This window comes from Sesamum indicum, linkage group LG7 (assembly GCF_000512975.1).
Source record: "Sesamum indicum cultivar Zhongzhi No. 13 linkage group LG7, S_indicum_v1.0, whole genome shotgun sequence".
Classification (NCBI taxonomy): Eukaryota; Viridiplantae; Streptophyta; class Magnoliopsida; order Lamiales; family Pedaliaceae; genus Sesamum; species Sesamum indicum.
Window position 1 is genome coordinate 1,315,169 of NC_026151.1, and position 20,776 is coordinate 1,335,944.

At 43.8% G+C, this 20,776-nt stretch overlaps 2 protein-coding genes and 1 pseudogene across 2 annotated transcripts; 1 reads left to right on the top strand and 2 right to left on the bottom strand.

Annotated features, from left to right (window-relative positions):
- LOC105165929 lies at positions 935-1,483 on the bottom strand. Its single transcript, XM_011085082.1, has one exon. It carries the CDS (start codon positions 1,481-1,483, stop codon positions 935-937), a length of 549 nt encoding a protein of 182 aa, XP_011083384.1.
- LOC105165930 lies at positions 1,617-2,519 on the bottom strand. The gene has a single exon (XM_011085083.1). The coding sequence runs from the start codon at positions 2,517-2,519 to the stop codon at positions 1,617-1,619; it is 903 nt and encodes a 300-aa protein (XP_011083385.1).
- On the top strand, positions 4,770-15,339 carry LOC105165932 (annotated as a pseudogene).

Below are 20,776 nucleotides of genomic sequence, written 5' to 3' on the forward strand. Positions count from 1 at the left end.
CTCAAGATCTTGAAGAACGGTAAGCTTTTGTCAGCCGACCGGGATATGAATATGCTTAATGAGGCGATCTTGCCCGTGAGCTTCTGTACTTCTTTGATCGATGTTGGCGACCTCAAATTCATTATGGCCTGGATTTTTTCTGGGTTAGCCTCAATTCCTCGTTCGCTGACCATGTATCCCAGAAATTTTCCTCCTCTCACACCGAAGGTGCACTTGTCCGGGTTTAATTTCATGCCATATGTTCTCATAATGCTGAAGGCTTGTGCGAGGTCTTCGATATGATTCTGCGACCTCTTGCTCTTGACCAACATGTCGTCGACGTAAACTTCCATGGTCTTTCCTAGCAAGTCACCGAACATCCTATTAACTAACCGCTGGTAGGTCGCACCTGCATTCTTCAACCCGAACGGCATCATGTTGTAGCAATAAATCCCCTTTTCAGTAACAAAGGAGGTTTTGTCTCTATCCTCCTCTACCATTCGAATCTGGTGATATCCTTGATAGGCATCCATCATTGAGAAGATTTCGAAACCTGCGGTTGAATCTACCATCATGTCGATCCGGGGTAGCGGGTACGGATATTTTGGGCAGGCTTTATTCAAATCTGTAAAATCCACACACATGCGCCATTTACCCGAGGATTTTGGGACGAGCACCACGTTAGAAAGCCAATCCATATATTGGACCTCTGATGCGTACCCGGCTTTTAGCAACTTTTCGACCTCCTGTTTGATGACTTCGTTCTTATTGCTGCCAAACGTCCTCTTCCTTTGTTGTACAGGTCGAGCCATCGGGTCGACATTCAGTCGGTGCACAATGACCTCCGGATCAATCCCAGTGAAGTCGGATGGGCTCCATGCGAACATATCGGCATTTTTTCTCAGAAATTCGATCATGGCGATCTCCCCATCGTTCATACTAGACCCTATTCGGGTCATCTTATTGGGCTCTCGGGCACGAGCTGAATCGCCTTGTATTCTTCGCTGGGTTTCAAGTGCTCGGCCTCATACGGTCGGGGTTCTGCATCCTCTTTGGTTTTTTGTTTTTTCACCTTCGGCTCCCCCTTCAGCGACAAATTATAACACTTTCGAGCTTCCTTCTGGTCGCATGACACTTCTCCAATCCCGTATTCAGTGGGGAATTTCATCTTCATGTGGTATGTGGAGATGACCGCTCGGAAAGAGTTCAGCCCTGGCCGACCTAAGATGACATTGTATGTAAACGGGGTGTCTACTACCAGAAATTTGACCATCAAGGTCTTCCTTTTCGGCTCTTCTCCCATGGACACTGGTAGCTCGATCGTCCCCAGCGAAGCCACTTCGCTTCCTCCAAAGCCCACTAACGGGGTTTTTACGGGTTCAAGTCTTGCGTTCTCTAGCCCCATCTTGTCCAGCACACTCTTGAAAATGATGTCCGCTGAGCTGCCACTGTCGATCAGCACCTTGTGAACAGTGAAGTTCGCGATATCTAGCTTGACTACCATCAGGTCGTTCTGATCTCCGCCATCCTTCAATCTGTCAGAACTATCGAATGAGATAGCCTCTTCATCCTCCACTTTTAACACGAACTCTCTTTCCCGGCTCGATTCCACAGTTCGAGCGCATCTTTTCCTTGTTCTACATGAGTCTCCGGCACTTGGCCCTCCCGCCGATCGGGGCCCTATCAGTTTTCGAGGGATCTGGGTTCCGATCTCGATCTCGGCTCCTCGACCTACTTGTCCTTCCTTCCCCACTAATTTTGCAATTTGGGGGGACGCGGTCTCGGAAATATCCCTGCCTGACTAGCCTCTCGATCTCATCTTTCAATTGAAAACACTCCTCAATATTGTGACCCCTCTCGCGGTGAAACCTGCAATACTTGTCAGAAAATTTTTTAGAGAGGGTGTACCTCGTGTGTCTCGGCCATTTCAAAACATCGGCGTTTTCCACCATCATTAGAGTCTTTTCCCGCGACATGGCCAGTGGAGTGTAGTTGTGGTACTTCGGGATATACTTGGGCTCCTTTCGTTTATCCGGCTTCTGCTTGCTGATACTCCCTTCTCTGTTCTCCTGAGGTCGTCTGTGTGCGTGGTCGCGTTCTCTCCGCTCGGAGTCCTTCATCGCGTTCATCTCCTCTTCATCGATGTATTTCTGTGCTAGCGCCATCAATTGTTCGACGTCATTGGGCGGGTCGCGTGCGAGAGCAGACGTGAAGGGACCCTTTCGCAGCCCATGAATGAGGATACTTACCAGCATATCGATCCTCAGTTCTTGCACTTCTAAAGTTTCATTGTTGAACCTGCCCATGAAGTTCTTCAAGGTCTCATCTTCTCTTTGCCGAATATTGAACAGGTGAGTTGCTGATCTCTTCTGTTTCTTCTTACTAGCGAAGTGAAAATTGAATTTCTGCACCAGCTGATCATAAGATTCAATGCTCCCTCGGGGCAAATTTGTGAACCATTCTTGAGCCTTCACCGTGAGTGTAGTCGCGAATAGCTTTGCCATGATCGGGGCTGACTGTCCATACAGATTCATCACCATTTCGAACGCGGCCACATGTTCTTGCGGATCTCTCATCCCATCATATCTCCTTATGTCGGGTACTCTGAAACCCGGCTCAACTGTTTGGACGAGGATGTCATTGCAGAAGGGAGAATTCTTGTTCTGCGAAATAATCTCTCCCCGTTTTTTCAGCTCGTCAATTTGTTTGTTCAGGCTATGTATCTGTTTACCCACACTTTCGGCCTCAGCTTGGGATATTATGGGCTCTCTTCTTTTTGAAGGCTATGTATCTAGAGCCGGCATCGGATGATGCTGGTCGCTTGCTACGGTGCTCCTGTTCGCCTTGCACCCTCGATTCTCTCAGTGGTTCGACGTTCTCGAACAACTGCCTCCTCGCCGTTTCTTTAACCAGAGGAGTCGCGGTTCTTCTTTTGTATTCCACAATTGGCTTCCGACTAGCCTCTTCTATCATTTTTTGTAGTTCATCCTGCGTCAATTGAATGGTCGTTCCTGTTCCCTTTCTCGGTGTGTCCTCTTCCCCAGCGTTTTTCCTCGATGAACCTTCCATTATGGTAATGAATTCTCAGAGTTTCCTACATACGGCGCCAACTGATCCCGGTCGAAATTAGCGATCTCCTGAGACGATCTCACTGCGGATGGTCTAACTCTTCCTAGATCAGATTTTGGGTTCCCTCAAAATAAAACACGAACCGTGAGCTCGTCGGGCACGTCCCCGACAATGACCCTCCGACGCTCAAGTTAGGTTGATCGAGAGAAATGTATGCGATCTCAAAGTTCGAACTCAATTAATGCATAACAGTTACCTCATTTATGGCGTATCGGGGTCTATTTATAGAGCACAGTTGGACATCAAGTACTGGGCCACGTGGCCTTATCCTACCGGCTCGCGTTCTGATCGAGCGGCTGTCATTGTCCGGGTCTTCAATCAGTCTGTGCGACCCGGGTCGGGTCCTCCGTGACCCGCCCGTTACAAAAGGCGCGGATTATGATCGCGAAATGACTATAATGCCCTTAATGAAGGGTAATTCGGTCTTTTTACTGGGGTGACATGTGTATACCCATCAATTATAAAACACTCTTGAAAAATAAGTGAAGGACAAACAAGTGGTGTTAAAAACTCTCTTTCTCAAGAGTTGTCAAATAATAATAAAACTTGAACAAATATGATCTGAGTTAATATTCTATGTAATTTTTCAACACATCCATGTAGTAGTTTTATGCTTGCTAGATGATGTATTGCTCCTCAGAGGATTCTGGTTACTAATTTTGCGAGTGTGTTTTGCCTGAATAATCACCTGAATTTTGGATTTGAAATGAGTAGCACTACTGTGGACACACTCCATTCCAGTAGCATGTTTATACACGGAGTTTAAAAAATACACAAATTCTGGGGTGTGTTGGTAAAAGTGCAAGACTAATTTGACCCATGATGTTTTAACTTTGATGTGTCTAGCCTTGATAATATTAAAAGACTAATTGGTTTGTTGGTTTTGTTGAAAGTAAATACTAGAATTCCATGCATGTATTTTGTTGGTTTCATTAAAAAGGGTCAAAGTCTTTTATTTTATGGATATATGTTTTTAGCCTAGATTTATTTATGTACTTCGTCCCATCTTTTATATGACTTAACTCGTTTTTAGGATTGAATGAGAAGGAAGAAAGAACATGTTAGTTTTGCAAAGCACTACAAAACACACCAAACATTGAGTTTTTATTAATAGTAACACTATTGATTTTAGTAATTAAAAGACTTTTCTTGAAGGTCCCATTTCTAATTTATTTAGTTTAATTGTAAAGTTTCATTTGATTAACTATTATTTGTATAAAAATTAATTTCTCTGTTAAAACTATTTCATTAAAAAATTAAATGCACATGTTCCTTATTATCTATACTAATTATAAAAAGAAAGCATCTTTCGTGTCTAGAACGGAAGTTCTTTTAGGTATTTTATAAAATTTAGCCTTCGCTTTTGCATAATTTATTTCTATATTTCTTTCTACAAAGTGAAATCTATAATTTGTGGAGGGCAAAAATAAAAATTCAATATAATAGTGGTAGTTCTCACATTATCTAATTATTTACGTGTTGAGAATAATTTGGTATCATGATTTATTAATAGGATAATATTTGACTTCTAAGAGGGCATTATAATATATATATATTTATATATATCATAATACATAAAATTTTATTTATTTATGAAGGCATAGGGTTATTTTTGTCCATAAGAAAATAGCACTGAAATTTGAACCCCTGCAGGCTGTGCTATGGCGGCCCAGATCTTCAAGAAAATCCGCCCAGCCGACGCCACCGCCGTCCTCCGCTGCACTAAAACCACCTCAGCCCAATATGTGGACTCAAGATTTCGGGACCCTACATTTGAAAATTTGATGGAGAAATACAAAAATATGCTAAAAGTCATATCCATACAAGACCTCATCCTCGCCTCAAACTCCACTCCACCTTTTGTCTCCCTCGACTTTCTCCACCGCGTCTCCCAGAGGCTCCACCTGAACCACGGCCCCGCCGCCTTCCTCTGCAAGTATCCCCACATATTCCACATTTTCAATCACCCCGTCAAGCTCCAACTCTTCTGCACCCTCACCCCGGCCGCCCTCAAAATGGTCCGGCAAGAATCCATGGCTATAGATAACTCGCTGCCACTTGTAGTAACCCAATTGGTCAAGCTTCTATCGATGTCCGTCTCCAAGAAGTTGCCGCTTTGAGCCATTTTCAAGGTCTGGAGAGAATTGGGACCGCCAGATAACTTCGAGGACTCTGTTATTTCAAGCAATTCTGACATTTTCTTGCTTCAAGATGGAAATGAACCCAATACTCATTTTTTGGTGCTCAATGATGGTGAAGCATTTAACCTGCTGTTTTGGAGGATCGTGTGATGAAATTCATACAAGAATCTGTATCAGGAAATGTTGAAGAAGAACAGTGATCCAAGACAGAACTTGCAGTCGTTTACAGAGGAAAAGGGAAGGAAGATAAGCTATAGTCGTTCTCGCGTTTGCACACAGAATAGCACTTTCCTATTGTTTAAGTCAAAGTGCGTCTTTTGTATCAGTTAGGAATCTTTCCCTTTTTCTTGTAAAAGCGCTAACACGCTTTTTTTAGTTCTTCATTCTGTTAGTTAGTTTCTTTCTGTTAGTTTCGTTCTTTAGCCTATAAAAGAAGACTTTATTCTTCTTTTGCTGTAACAGAGATACAGAAACTGCACCTACCCAATTACTTCTTGAATTCAATCCTTTTAGATAATTTTCTTCATTTTCCCTCAATCTTGAATTTTATCATGGCACCAAAGTAGGCAAAGATCTGAAACAACCTTCTCTGAATTTTTCTGCAATAGCTTGAAACTCTGAAGTCTTGTTCACAAACATTTCTTCCAAATCTTGAAACAAAATGACTGAGAAAGAAACGATGGAAGGGAAAATTCCTGCAGATGACCTGAGTATGAGACTGCAAGGAAATGAAAACCCAAGTATGTCCCTTGTATCTGCACAATGCAATGGGAATAATTACCTGACTTGGACAAGATCCGTCAATATAGCACCTGGAGCCAAACAAAAATTGGGCTACATAGATAGATCCTATGTTAAACCCACTGAAGACAAAGATGCCATTGAACGATGGCAAAGAAATGACGACATGGTGGTCTCGTGGATACTAAGCTCCATATCAAAGGAGATTGCAGAAGCATTCCTATATACTAACTCTTCCAGGGACATGTGGGTGGAACTTGAGATGCGGTTTGGTGAGAGCAATGGCCCCCTTCTCTATCAAATTCAAAGCAGATCACCTCCATTGCCCAGAAAAATTCCACTGTTGCTGTCTATTTTACAAAGCTGAAAAAGCTTTGGGATGAATTAGGATCTTTGGATCCTTTGCCTGTATGTACATGTGGAGCAAGCAAGAGAATGTCAGAAAGGACCACCTCCCAACAACTGATACAGTTTCTTATGGGACTTAGTGAAATATATGACCACGTGAAGAACCAGATATTGATTATGGACCCATTACCTACAGCTGCTAAGGCTTACTCCATGGTACACAGAATTGAGAAACAAATGGAGGTGAATTCTGGGATCTCTGAAGTTCAACGAGAAGGAGTTATGGCAGTTCAAGTTGCTGAAATCAAAAGGCAAGGAAATATAAAGATGAATTTCAAGAAAGGAACAACACTTGACAAGAAACAATTGCAGTATGATCACTGCAAGAAAAAGGGACATGTGAAGGAAGGATGTTTTGAACTTATAGGGTATCCTGAGTGGTACAAGAACATTATGGATCAGAGGAAGATTGGAAGCAGACCAAATGACAGCAAGAACCACGAATTCAAAGGTGGACTACCAAGCTAACAACCTACAGATAAGCCTGAATGGCAATTCAGATCCAAACATCACAGAAATTATCAGAAAAGAGATGCTCAGAATTATCCAAGACCAAAGAACTAGCCAGATGAGCTCCAACTTCTCAGATTTTCATGGATATGCAAGTAAAACCATTACCAATACTAAAATGTGGATTATTGATAGTGGGGCTTCAGCCCACATATGCACTTCATTAGTTGTTTTAAAATTCCCATAATCTTGACAATTTGGTCTCTGTTAAACTTCCTAGTGGCACTAGTCAAGATGTCAAGATTGCAGGGGATGTCCACATTACCGAAAGCACATTTTAAAAGATGTTCTATATGTTCCTGCATTTAATCACAATTTACTCTCTGTTAGTAAATTGTGTAGAGATGATGATCTTAATGTTCACTTCATAGACCAAACTTGTGTTGTGCAGGACCCTCGGACTAGAGAAGTGTTGGCTGTAGGTAGGCAACGTGGCAGGCTCTCTATATTAGAAAGACAATGCCAAGACCATATGACAAGAGCTCCTAAACTAAACATGCCTATCAATGAGGAAAACCTGTACACTGATGTCTGCAATTTGAATAAATGTAGAGTTCAATGTAATAAGTCTTTGTGGCATAATAGATTAGGGCACACAAGTTTAGATGTCCTGAAACACATGAAGCTTTGTAATGAAACCACTGAACATATGGAATGTGAAATATGCCCTTTGGCAAAACAGTATAGAATGCCTTTTTCATTAAGTGAATCTTGTACTAAATCTGTATTTGAGCTTATACATGTAGATGTATGGGGGCCTTATAGAAAACACACAAATCAACAATTATGAATACATGCTCACCATTGTAGATGACTTCAGTAGAAGTACATGGACATACTTAATGCTACATAAGTCACAAACTCAATGTAAACTGAAACAGTTTTATAACATGGTATTAACTCAATTTGATGTCAAAATCAAGCAAGTCAAAACTGATAATGGCACAGAATTTGTCAATAAAGAATGCCAAGATTTCTTCCATAACAAAGGCATAATACACCAAAGGACTTGTGTCCACACACCTCAACAAAATGGTGTTGTTGAGAGGAAGCATCAACACCTTCTTAAAATTGCTAGGTCCTTAATGTTTCAAGCTAATATGCCTTCAAAATTCTGGACTGATGCCTTATTAATAGCCACATATTTGGTTAACAGATTACCTAGCAAAACCCTTAAGTGGAAATCTCCTTATGAACTTCATTATAAAATAAAACCTGCACATAATCACATTCAGGTGTTTGGATGTCTTTACTTTATTACTAACACTCTTCCCTTTAAAAGGAAATTTGAACCGAGGGCTTTAAAATGTGTTTTCCTAGGATTTGTCCATGGTATTAAGGGATACAAGGTTATGGAACTAAGCACTGAAAATATACATATAAGCAGGGATATAATCTTTTATGAGAATACATTCCCTTTTTCTGATCACAATGAGGATGATGCTGATATAGTTTGTCCCCTTCCCGTAGTTAGTGAAATCATCAACAATGATGAATCAAAGGAATTCCCTGACAAACCTAGTGATGAACTAGAACAAGAAGAAAGAACTGACACTGAATTACCTAGGACATCAAGCAAGCTCCATAGCAAACCAACTTGGATGAGGGATTATAAGTGTTATAACACCAGCAGCACCACTAACTATTATATGACACATGCACACACTTGTTTTGTGGAAAATCTATCTAACATGCAGGAACCAAAGGACTTCAAAGAAGCACAAGGGAAAACTGAATGGGAGAAGGCCATGCAAGAAGAACTCAATGCACTTGAGAAAAACAAGACATGGAAATTGGCTGACCTACTTGCTAACAAGAAAGCCATTGGTTGCAAGTGGTTGTATAAGGTAAAACTTAATCCCAATGGCACTGTGGAAATGTATAAAGCAAGGTTAGTGGCCAAAGGTTACAGCCAGGTTGAAGGAAAGGACTACAATGACTGCTTTGCACCTGTGGCAAAAGCAGTCATTGTAAGACTCTTCCTAGCTGTGGCTGTGGGAAAGGGATGGCCACTATATCACCTTGATGTTAACAACGCTTTCTTACATGGTTATCTTGATGAGGAAATTTATATGGAACCCCCCAAGGTTATGAAATTCCAAAAGCTAAAGTGTGCAAACTAGAAAAGTCATTATACGGTTTGAAGCAAGCATCTAGAAAATGGAATGAGGAATTCACTAACAAAGTTAGTGAATTTGATTTTGTACAATGTACATGACCATTGCCTATTTGTGAAAGGTTCAAGCATGAATTTGATTGCATTACTCGTATACTTTGATAACATACTAATAACTTCTGCCTCTGAAGATTCAATAATGCAGGTTAAGGACTATTTGGACAGATTGTTCACTGTTAAGCATCTAGGAAATGCTAAATATTTTTTGGGTCTTGAAATGGGCCGTTCTGCAGAGGGAATGGTGGTATCCCAACACAAATATGCACAGGACAATGTTAAAGATGTGGGGCTTGGCAAAGGCAGACATGCCACTTCCCCACTACATCCTGGATTGAAACTCACAGAAAATACAGGAGCAGAACTTGCTGATCTTTCAAAATACAGAAGGTTAATTGGGAAGTTGTTATATCTAGGATTTACAAAGCCTGACTTATGCTACATTGTGCAACAGTTAAGCCAACATCTCCAACATCCTTGTGAGGGACATTCGAATACTGCCATCCATGTTGTTAGATACTTAAAGGGGAGCATTTCCATAGGTTTGTTTTTTCCTGCAAATACAAACTTCTCATTTCAAGTTTTCTATGATGCAGATTGGTCTGCATGCCAATTGACAAGGAAATCTCTGACCGGTTTCTGTGTATTCATGGGAGGTGCACTTATATCTTGGAAAACCAAGAAAACAAACTACTGTGGCTAGGTCATCAACTGAAGCTGAATATAGAAGTATGGCTGCCACAACTTGTGAAGTTACATGGCTGATCTACATTTTGAAGAACATGGGAGTTGATGTCAAAACACCACTTCCTTTTTGCTGTGACAATAAGGCTGCTTTATACATAACTGCGAATCCGGTCTTCCATGAAAGGACTAAATACCTTGAAATAGATTGTCATATAGTGAGAAACAAGTACAAAGAAGGGATCATTCAACCAACATATGTGGTTTCAAAGCAGCTGATTGCAGACCTTTTCACAAAGACACTGTCTGGTAACTCCTTTCTCTACTTAAAGTCCAAGTTATCCTTGGTTAACCTTAGCCCAAGTTTAACTTGCGAGGGGGGTGATGAAATTCAACAAGAATCTATATCCGGAAGTGTAGAAGAAGAACAGTGATCCAAGACAGAACTTGCAGTCGATTACAGAGGAAAAGGGTAGGAAGACAAGCTATAGTCATTCTCGCGTTTGTACATAAAATAGCACTTTCCTATTGTTTAAGCGAAAGTGCATCTTATTGTATCAGTTAGGAGTCTTTCCCTTTTTCTTGTAAAAGCACTAACACGCTTGTTTTAGTTCTTCATTCTGTTAGTTAGTTTCTTTCTGTTAGCTTCGTTCTTTAGCCTATAAAAGAAGGCTTGATTCTTCTTTTGCTGTAACTGAGATACAGAAACTGCAGCTACCCAATTACTTCTTGAATTTAATCCTTTTACATAATTTTCTTCATTTTCCCTCAATCTTGAATTTTATCATCGTGGAGTGTTGTAAGGAGGATTGCAGTGTGGATAGGACGGACCTAAGGTGTAGCTTTAAGCAGGGGTTTCCACCGGGGATGCGATTAAAGAAGAATTTCAAGGCGAAAATTAAGGAATGGCAGAGATTGTCATATGTTGGACCGTATGAGGATCTGGGGGTGGAGGAAATGAGGAGGACTAAGAGTAGGATGATGAGAATGGAGAAAAGGGCAGTGGGGATTATCCATGAATTTTTGAGCTTGACTGTGGAGAAGATGGTGGAGGTGGAGAAGATTAGTCATTTTAGGAAGTGGTTTGGAATTGATTTGAATGTGAGGGATTTGTTCTTGGACCATCCAGGGATGTTTTATCTGTCAACCAAAGGAAAGAGGCACACAGTGTTTTTGAGGGAGGCATATGAGAGAGGATGCTTGATCGAGTGAAATCCGGTTTATGAGGCTCGGAGGAAGCTTCTTGATCTTGTTCTTCTGGGTTGTCGTGGGTTGGGAAGAGGTGATGATAAGTCCAATAGTGTGGATCAGAGTGAAGAAAATGAAGTGGAAGAGATGTACAAAGATTGAGGTGTACTGTCGGGTTAAGCTTTTCCTCACTGTGGCGTTGCAAAGTTGGGAGGTAGAATCAAGTTGAGGTTCGCTGATCTTAACTGGAAAGTACATTATGCACAATGCAACATGTATTGGAATGAATACTTATGGTGTTGTTTGCTGGTTATGAATCATCCGTAGCTTAAACATTCAAGTGGAGAGTTCACACAAGGTAACTGTGTTTCTACTTCATTACGTCACCTCCATATTATTGGGATATGACATTGATTATATGCTTGTTTGCTTGCTTAGATGATTGATGTCGTCGCTAGAAATTGCACAGACGGAATAGCATATGATGACAAGAGATGAAGACTTGAAAATTGACAAATTAAGTTATTCGAAACTCAGAGTAAAAGATTTTGTCTTCATTTTGTAAGTGCTTGAGTGGCTTGTTGATGTAGTCAAATATTCATGTTTTCTTTGTACACAAGAGGCATGCAGACATATTCATGTTTTCCTTGATGTGAATAAATTTGCATTTTGATACACTTATATTTCTTCGTCTGGACCTAATCTTTTAGGCAAATGGATATACATTGAAGTGATGAGTAAAGGACTTAATTTCTTTAATTACGCAAAGTAGTAACAGAGTTATGGTAGATTAAGTTGTTCATTGTGATAAGTTTTTCTCAAGATTGTTTCTTTACTTCAATGCTCTTTCTTCTCATGGTTTATAATTTGCTAAAAATTGAGTGGTTAACATAGCTTGGAGCGGCATATCCCTTGTATGCCACATTTGGATTATTTCTGATCTTTTGGCTGTCACAAGATCTTGTAGTTTAGGATCAGTAAAGTGTCTATATAATACTGAGTGTTTTGATTTAAAACTGAAGTCACTTCAGATCAGCTCTCATGTCTTTCACCTTGCCTCATGCTTTGGCTTCAAAGTTGCAAGTGTTATCATGGCAAATAGTCAAAGTACAGTATCGTCCAATGAGAGGCAAAATCAGTTCAAAGCTTTTGGCTGCCAGAACAGAGCTCCGCTTCGACAAGCGTTTACTAATGAATCCCTAGTCTATTCTATATCTGAAACCGTAAATTAGATAACAGTTAAAAACTGATGCAGCAACATGTTGTGTATAATGTGTTCTAAAGTTCATAACTTGTGGAAGTTTGTATGATGTTATGTAAAATAAGGGGAATATGCTATGAGTGTATGAGGGCCCTGGCTACGTGATATTTGTTGTGAGGGACAAATACTGCGATGTAGCATCAGAACTTGGATATCATAACTCGTAATGATAGCTAGGCCTGTAGATGATATGTGCCAATTTGATTCATTTAGATCAAGAAACTGTTTCGAGTTACCACTAATTTGTTCTCATTGGCAGAAAAGTTCCTCTTTTGTTTGTTGATGTCCATCAGACTTTTTATGATGCTATTCATTTTCCGTCAATTACTATCTGATGCTTTTACGTTGTTTTTGTATCTTTTGCATTAAAATTTTTTAACTATTTATGCTTTTGTAACCTGCGTCTAAGTTTGCATTTGGGGAGGGAGAATTAGATGAGCCTCACAGTGGTGAGTGCCTGTGCAAGAGCAAATCCAGGGCACTCAGTTATCTATGCTTCAGCTGAAAATCATACTGATGGGTATATATATATCACCCCTGCAAAAAGATCAGATTAACCCTCATTAAGGGTATTTTAGTCATTACGCAATCAGGATCCGCGTGTTTCATAGCGGGCGGGTCGCGGAGAACCCGACCCGGATCGCACAGACTGGTCGAAGACCCGGACAATGACAGCCGTTCGATCGGAACACACGCCGATAAGATACGGCCACGTGGCCCAATACTTGACGTACAACTGTGTCCTATAAATAGACCCCGATAAATGAGGTAACTGTTATGCATTAATTGAGATCGAACTCTGAGATCGCATACATTTCTCTCGATCAACCTAACTTGAGCGTCGGAGGATCATTGTCGGGGACGTGCCCGACGAGCTCACGGTTCGTGTTTTATTCTCAGGGGACCCAAAATCTGATTCGGAAGAGTTAGTCAATCTGCGATGAGATCGTCTCAGAAGATCGAATAATTCGACCCGGATCAGTTGGCGCCGTCTGTGGGAATATCTGAGAATACTGTATCATAATGGAGGGTTCATCGAGGAGAAACGTCGGGGAAGGTGAGACACCAAGGAAAACAACTGGAACGACCATTCAGCTAACTCAAGAAGAGCTACAAAGAATGATGGAAGAAGCTAGCCGGAAAGCAATAGTAGAATATGAGAGAAGAACAGCAACTCCGTTGGTAAAAGAAACAGCGAGGAGGCAACTGTTCGAGAACGTCGAACCACTGAGAGAATCGAGGGTGCTAGGCGAGCAGGAACGTCGTAGCAAGCGTCCAGCATCCTCCGATGCCGGTTCTAGTAGCCACGTTCGCGAAAAGAGACGAGAACCCATAATATCCCGAGCGGAGGTCGAAAGTGTAGGCAAACAGATACATAGCCTTAACAAACAGATTAACGAGCTAAAGAAGCGTGGAGAGATAGTCTCGCAAAACAAAAATTCTCCTTTCTGCAACGATATCCTAATTCAAACAGTTGAGCCGGGATTCAGAGTGCCCGACCTGAGGAGATATGATGGGATGAAAGATCCACAAGAGCATGTGGCTGCGTTTGAGATGGTGATGAACCTGTATGGACAAACCGCTTCGATAATGGCGAAACTATTCACGACCATACTTGTAGGAAAAGCACAAGAGTGGTTTACAAATTTACCCCGAGGAAGCATTGAAACTTATGAACAACTCATACAGAAGTTCAACTTCCACTTTGCAAGCAAAAAAAGACAGAAGAGGTCGGCCACCCATTTATTCAATATCCGCCAGAGGGACGACGAGACATTGAAAAACTTCATGGGGAGGTTCAATAATGAGACGTTAGAGGTACAGGAATTGAGGATTGATATGCTGGTGAACATCCTCATTCATGGATTGCGAAAAGGACCCTTTGCGTCCGCCCTAGCACGCGACCCGCCCGGTGACGTGGAACAGTTGATGGCTTTAGCACAGAAGTACATTGACAAGGAAGAAATGAACGCAATGAAGGACTCCGAACAGAGAGAGCGCGACCATGCACACAGACGACCTGCAGAGAACCGAGAGAGCAATGCCAGCAAATCGAAGCAGGAAAAGAAGAGGGAAACCAAAATACATCCCAAAATTTCATAACTACACTCCACTGGGGATGTCCAGGGAGAAAGCTTTAATGATGGTGGAAAACGCCGATGTTTTGAAATGGCCGAGACACACGAGATATACCCCATCCAAGAAGTTTTCCGACAAGTATTGCAGGTTTCATCGTGAGAGGGGTCACAACACAGAGGAATGCTTTCAGTTGAAGGACGAAATAGAGAGGCTGGTCAGGCAGGGGTACTTTCGAGACCGTGTCCCCCAAAATTGCAGAGTCAGTGGGGAGAGAAGAAGAAGCCGATCGAGAAGTCGCGATCGGGATGAACACCCAGGCCCATCAAGAACCGACAGGGCCCCAACAGGCGGAAACAATGCACCCACAAAAGGTGTCATATTCACGATTGCGGGAGGGCCGAATGCGGGAGATTCGAACCGAACACGGAAGAGATGTGCTCGAGCAACCAGTTCAAACCAAGGGAGGGAATTTGTATTGAAAGTGGAAGAAAAAGAGGCTATCTCCTTCGATAGCTCGGACAGACCAAATAAAAACGAAGATATGAATGATCCCATGATCGTCAAAGTGGATATCGCAAATTACATAGTCCACAAAGTGTTGATCGACAGCGGAAGTTCGGCCGACATAATCTTCAAGAATGTGATCGACAAAATGGGTCTAGAAAATGCCCGACTCGAACCAGTAAGAGCTCCTTTGGTGGGATTTGGAGGCAGCGAGGTCGCCTCATTAGGAACTATCGAACTGCCAGTATCAATGGGAGAAATCCCCAGGCGAAAAACGTTGATGGTCAAGTTCCTAGTGGTCGACACACCCTTCGCATACAATGTAATATTGGGAAGACCGGGTTTAAATCTGTTCAGAGCAGTAGTTTCCACTTATCACATGAAGATGAAGTTCCCTACGGAGAATGGAACGGGAGAATTGGTCAGTGACCAGAGGGAGGCACGCAAGTGTTATAATCTATCACTCAAAGGGGAACCGGGCCAGAAGAGAAGAAGAGTCAAGGAAGACGCCGAACCCCGACCATACGAAGTGGAGCACATGAAACCCAGCGGCGAATACAAAAAGGTGCAACTGGTACCGGACGAGCCTGAAAAGACCACTCGAATTGGGGCGAACATGGAAGGGGAGCTAGCCATGATAGAATTTATGAGAAAGAATGTTGACATATTTGCATGGAGCCCCTCAGACTTCACGAGGATCGACCCCAGGGTTATCGTTCATCACCTCAACATCGACCCGAAAACTCGACCAGTGCAGCAAAAGAAGAGATCGTTTAGAAGTGAGAAGAATGAAATAATCAGACAAGAGGTCGAAAAATTGTTGAAAGCTGGGTACGTATCCGAGATTCAATACACTGATTGGCTCTCGAACGTCGTGTTAGTTCCAAAACCCTCGGGAAAATGGCGTATGTGCGTCGACTTCACGGACTTGAACAAAGCCTGCCCGGAAGATCCATATCCCTTACCGAGGATTGACTTGATGGTCGATTCCACTGCCGGGTTCGAAAGGTTCTTGATGATGGATGCTTACCAAGGATACCACCAAATCCACATGGCGAAAGAAGACCGAGACAAGACCTCGTTTGTCACAGAGAAAGGGATCTATTGCTATAACATGATGCCATTTGGGCTGAAGAACGCGGGTGCCACATATCAGCGACTAGTAAATCAAATGTTTGGGGATCTCTTGGGAAAAACCATGGAAGTATACGTGGATGATATGCTAGTGAAGAGCAGGAGATCGCAGGACCACTTGGGAGATCTCTCTCAGGCGTTCAGCATAATGAGGTCGCACGGAATGAAGCTCAATCCGGACAAATGTACCTTTGGAGTGACCGGGGGAAAGTTCCTGGGGTATATGATCAGTGAACGAGGGATAGAGGCGAACCCGAAAAAGATACAAGCCATAATGGGACTGAGGTCGCCAAATTCGATCAAAGAGATGCAGAAGCTCACGGGAAAGATCGCATCCTTAAGCAGGTTTATTTCACGATCGGCAGACAGAAGCTTACCATTTTTCAAAGCCTTGAGGAAGCCCAAGAATTTTGCGTGGACCCCAGAATGCGAGCAGGCCTTGCAAGAATTGAAGGAATATCTCACGAAGCCCCCATTGCTCGCAAATCCAAAAGAAGGGGAGACATTATTTTTGTATCTTGGGGTGTCCAAGAACGCGGTCAGCTCCGTATTGGTGAGAGAGGAAGCTAATAATCAGAATCCGGTCTATTATGTCAGTAAAATGCTCCAGGGGGCAGAATCGCGATATTCAGAGATGGAAAAACTCGCCCTTGCATTAGTAGTGACTGCCCGAAAGCTACGACCATATTTTCAGTCGTACAAAGTAGTGGTGCTGACGAACCACCCCCTTAAGCATGTGATGTCGCGACCGGAAGCCTCCGGAAGATTGATCAAGTGGGCGGTCGAATTGGGGCAACACGATATTGAGTACCAACCCAGAACAGCCCAGAAGACGCAGGTGCTCGCAGATTTCATCACAGAGCTGTCCGGCGACCTGAAGGAACCCGAAGCTGCCGATCACCCCCATTCGAAATGGATGTTGCATGTTGATGGATCTTCTAACGCGAACAATGGAGGGGCAGGCATACCGATCCAAGGACCAGATGGAGTCGAGATAGAAGTTGCAGCTCGCCTATCATTCCCGGTGACAAATAATGAGGGGGAGTATGAGGCATTGATATTGGGGTTAGAGCTCGCATACGAGGCAGGTGCTCGAGATCTGGAAGTTTTTACCGACTCACAGTTGATTGCTATGCAGATCGAAGGAGCATACGAGACAAGAGAGAGAACAATGACCCAGCATAAAGAGATCGCGCATCGATTGATGGGAAAGTTCAGTAGATGCTCCATTTTACAAGTCCCACGAATAGAGAACGACAAAGCGGACGCTCTCTCAAAATTTGGAGCTGCGATGGATGGAATTCGGGATCGCAAAATCACAGCCCTAGTACGCGAGCAGTCTGCCCTTGCGAGTAAAACAGAAGTCCAGGTCGTCTCAGAAGCAGGATCGTGGATGAACGAAATCGTAAGGTACCTTGAGGATGGCACCCTGCCTAGCGATCCAGTGGCGGCAAAAAGAGTCAAATTTCGAGCCGCTCGATTCACGTTGTTGGAGGGTCAGCTCTACAAACGGACGGTGGACGGCCCTCTCCTGAAATGCTTGGATGAAGAGAGAGCCTTGTACGTGATGCGCGAAATACACGAAGGAAGCTGCGGCAATCATTCAGGGGCGAGATCGCTAGCTCAGAAAGTAATACGACAGGGGTATTTCTGGCCCACCCTAGTTGAAGATTCCAAGCACTTGGTAAGAAAATGTGAAAGCTGCCAGAAGTATGCTTCCTTGATACATCAGCCCGCGACCCCAATGGAACCGATCAAGATAGCATGTCCGTTCGATCAGTGGGGAATCGACATCGTGGGACCTTTTCCACCCGCACAAGCTCAGAAGAAATTCATCATTGTGGTGGTCGAATATTTCTCCAAGTGGGTCGAAGCGAAAGCAGTAGCCAAAATATCCGAGAAGGAAGTCATCAACTTCATCTGGAAGAACATCATATGCAGATTTGGTATACCCCGGATATTGATATCTGACAATGGCACGCAGTTCCAGGGCAGGAAGATCATGGAATGGTGCAAGGAGCTAAAGATTGCACAGCACTTCACGGCAGTTGCGAACCCTCAGGCGAACGGACAGACTGAGGTGACGAACCGGACGATCTTGCAACACTTGAAGACGCGCCTCGAGAGCAAGGGATCGTGGGTTGACGAGCTGCCAGGGGTCTTGTGGGCTTATCGCACAACACCACGAACCGCTACAGGCGAGACCCCCTTCTGCCTAGTATACGGGACCGAAGCCATCATTCCAGCTGAAATCAGGGAGGAATCGCAAAGAGTCAGCAGTACGAACCCGTGACGAACCGAACCGAACGAAGCTTCAACCTCACCGTCATCGAAGAGAAGAGGGAGGCTGCATATGCCCGAATTTTACATCACAAGGGCCTAATGATGAAGAGCCACAATCGCAGAATTCGACCCCGCCAATTGCAGGTGGGAGACCTCGTGCTGAAGAAAGTGGAGGCCTCAAAACACGTGGAAAAGCTGGAGCCGCTCTAGGAGGGCCCTTACAAGGTGATCGAGATCAGAAAGAAGGGCACATATAAATTGCAAGACATGCAGGGTCGCGATTTACCACGCCCCTGGAACATACAGAATTTGAAGAAGTTCTATGCTTGAAACAAGGAGCCTGAGAAAGGCCATCAACCGAGGAATCGAACAGGGAGCCTGTGAAAGGCCATCAACTGACGGATCGAACAAGGAGCCTGTGAAAGGCCATCAAATGCACAGGTTGTACGCGAAGACTTCTAGCAGATTACCAATTGTATATTTCCAAGGTTAGGAAGGTTGTGTCCATGTTAAACATTGCGTTATTAAGCATTTGTACCCACTGTAATTTACCCAACGAGATTTATCAAATTTTCTTTGTTTCGTGCTTATATTCATGCGCACAACTTCCAACATCTTTACTATTATTCGCTACTTAAATCGTCCAAGAAAAATGCGAACTGAAAAAGATGCGCCCAAAATGCGATCTAAGAAAGACGCACTCAAGAAAAACGCAAACTGAAAAAGACGCGTCCAAAATGCGATCTGAGAAAGACGCACTCGAGAAAAACGCGAACTGAAAAAGACGCGTCCAAAATACGAGCTGAGAAAGACGCACTCAAACGGAACGCGAACTGAAAAAGACGCGTCCAAAATGCGAGCTGAGAAAGACGCACTCAAACGGAACGCGACCTGAGAAAGCCGCATCCAAAATGCGATCTGAAAAAGACGCATCAAAGTCACACGCGAGCCGAAAAAAACAATTGAAAAGAGGCAAGCTTCATGCGATTAGAAAGACATGCATGGGGCAAATAAAAAAGCAAAATACGCGAGCTGCTGAAAGTTGGAAAATCTTTCCATTTACAAAATGTCATATACAGGGGTCGTCAAAAATCCTCACCCCGACGCCCTGTTTACAAAAAATGATGTTTCTATGAATCTTTAGGATTTACATTTTGATCAGTCAACTCAAATCCTATTACAAAAAAAGAAGATCGGGATTGATCAGGCATCAGCTTCCGCCTCTAGCTCATCCCTCAGGATCATAAACTCGTCATCTTTCAGCTCAGGATCCGGGGGAAGGGGTTGGAGGTCGCCATCAAGCGAGATGTCCAATTTGCTGTGGTCAAAAGACTCGCTAAATCTGCCAAGCTTTTCGACCTGAGACAAGCAGGTCTCATAGCCTTTGGCGAACGAGTCCGCAGACTTGATCTCGAGAGCGGTCGTGAAAGTATCGGTCTTCAGAAAGTCACGAACCGCAGACATCCTGGAGCCGGCCAAGATACGTTGATGTTCTTCGATCGGAATGCGGCCGGCTTGGCCCTCTTCCACCCCACGCTTACGGCCCTCCTCGAGGCCAGCCTCACGCCCGGCTTCGAATGCCTCTTTCTTGGCCTCCGATAGAGCCACTTCATGTTCAGAACGGAGGATCTCCTTATCCTTTTTAGAGGCATCGAGCTCGGCTCGCAGCTTTTGGACCTCGTCACCCAAGGCTAGCAGATTATCCTCCTGTTTGCGTTCTGTCTCGTCTCGCTCTGCTAGTTGAGCCCTGAGATCCTGCACCTTCTAATCAGTTTGGATATAACTCCTTCGGTAGTGGGTGCATTTGAGGCTCAGGCTTCGGAGGAAGGTCATGGCCTGCAGGATCAAATGCAGTGAATAATAGAACAGAAGGAAGATCGAAGCCAACCGATAGAATACCTGGACCATGGAGTGAGCTGCGAACTCCTCCAGTCGAATGGGGTTATTCGTCACGAGCGCCCCCTGATTGCGAACAGAGACGAATGAGTTATAGACAGCAAAAGTATCGCCTCCTGCCTCGCCATACAGCGACGAGCTCGACATGTCCTGCCATTCGGGAGGCGGCACGTTGCCTCGAAGAGCTGTCCGACTATCCTCCCAACATGTGGCCAGCTGTGCCACCCTCAAGAATTTGTCCCGATCTTCCTCTACACTGGTTTTATCTGCGGCTTCCTTAGCCATCCTGCTTAGCACGCTCGGGCTATGCGATTTGGAAGGAGGAGGGTGAGAGGCTTCCGCGAGCTCTTCTCCTTGCCCTTATCGCCCGGCCCTAATTTGGACTTGGGCCCATGACCCTTCTTTGGAGAAGATCGCTTCCTTTTCTTAGATCGCTCCTCGGGTGGAGGACTTTGGCTTCCTTGATCGGCCCCATGGTCACCACTGGCCTCGTCTAGACCCAGTTCTAACTCCGAGGAGTTGTAGCCAAGATGACCACCATGGGCGGAAGGCGTATCCTCACTATCAACTGCAATGGGCTGTCGTCCGTCAGGAGTCGCGACCGCGAGCGCCTTTGAGGGAACCGGGGGAGGTAGATTCGAAGGTAAATCTGGAGCATCAGCAACC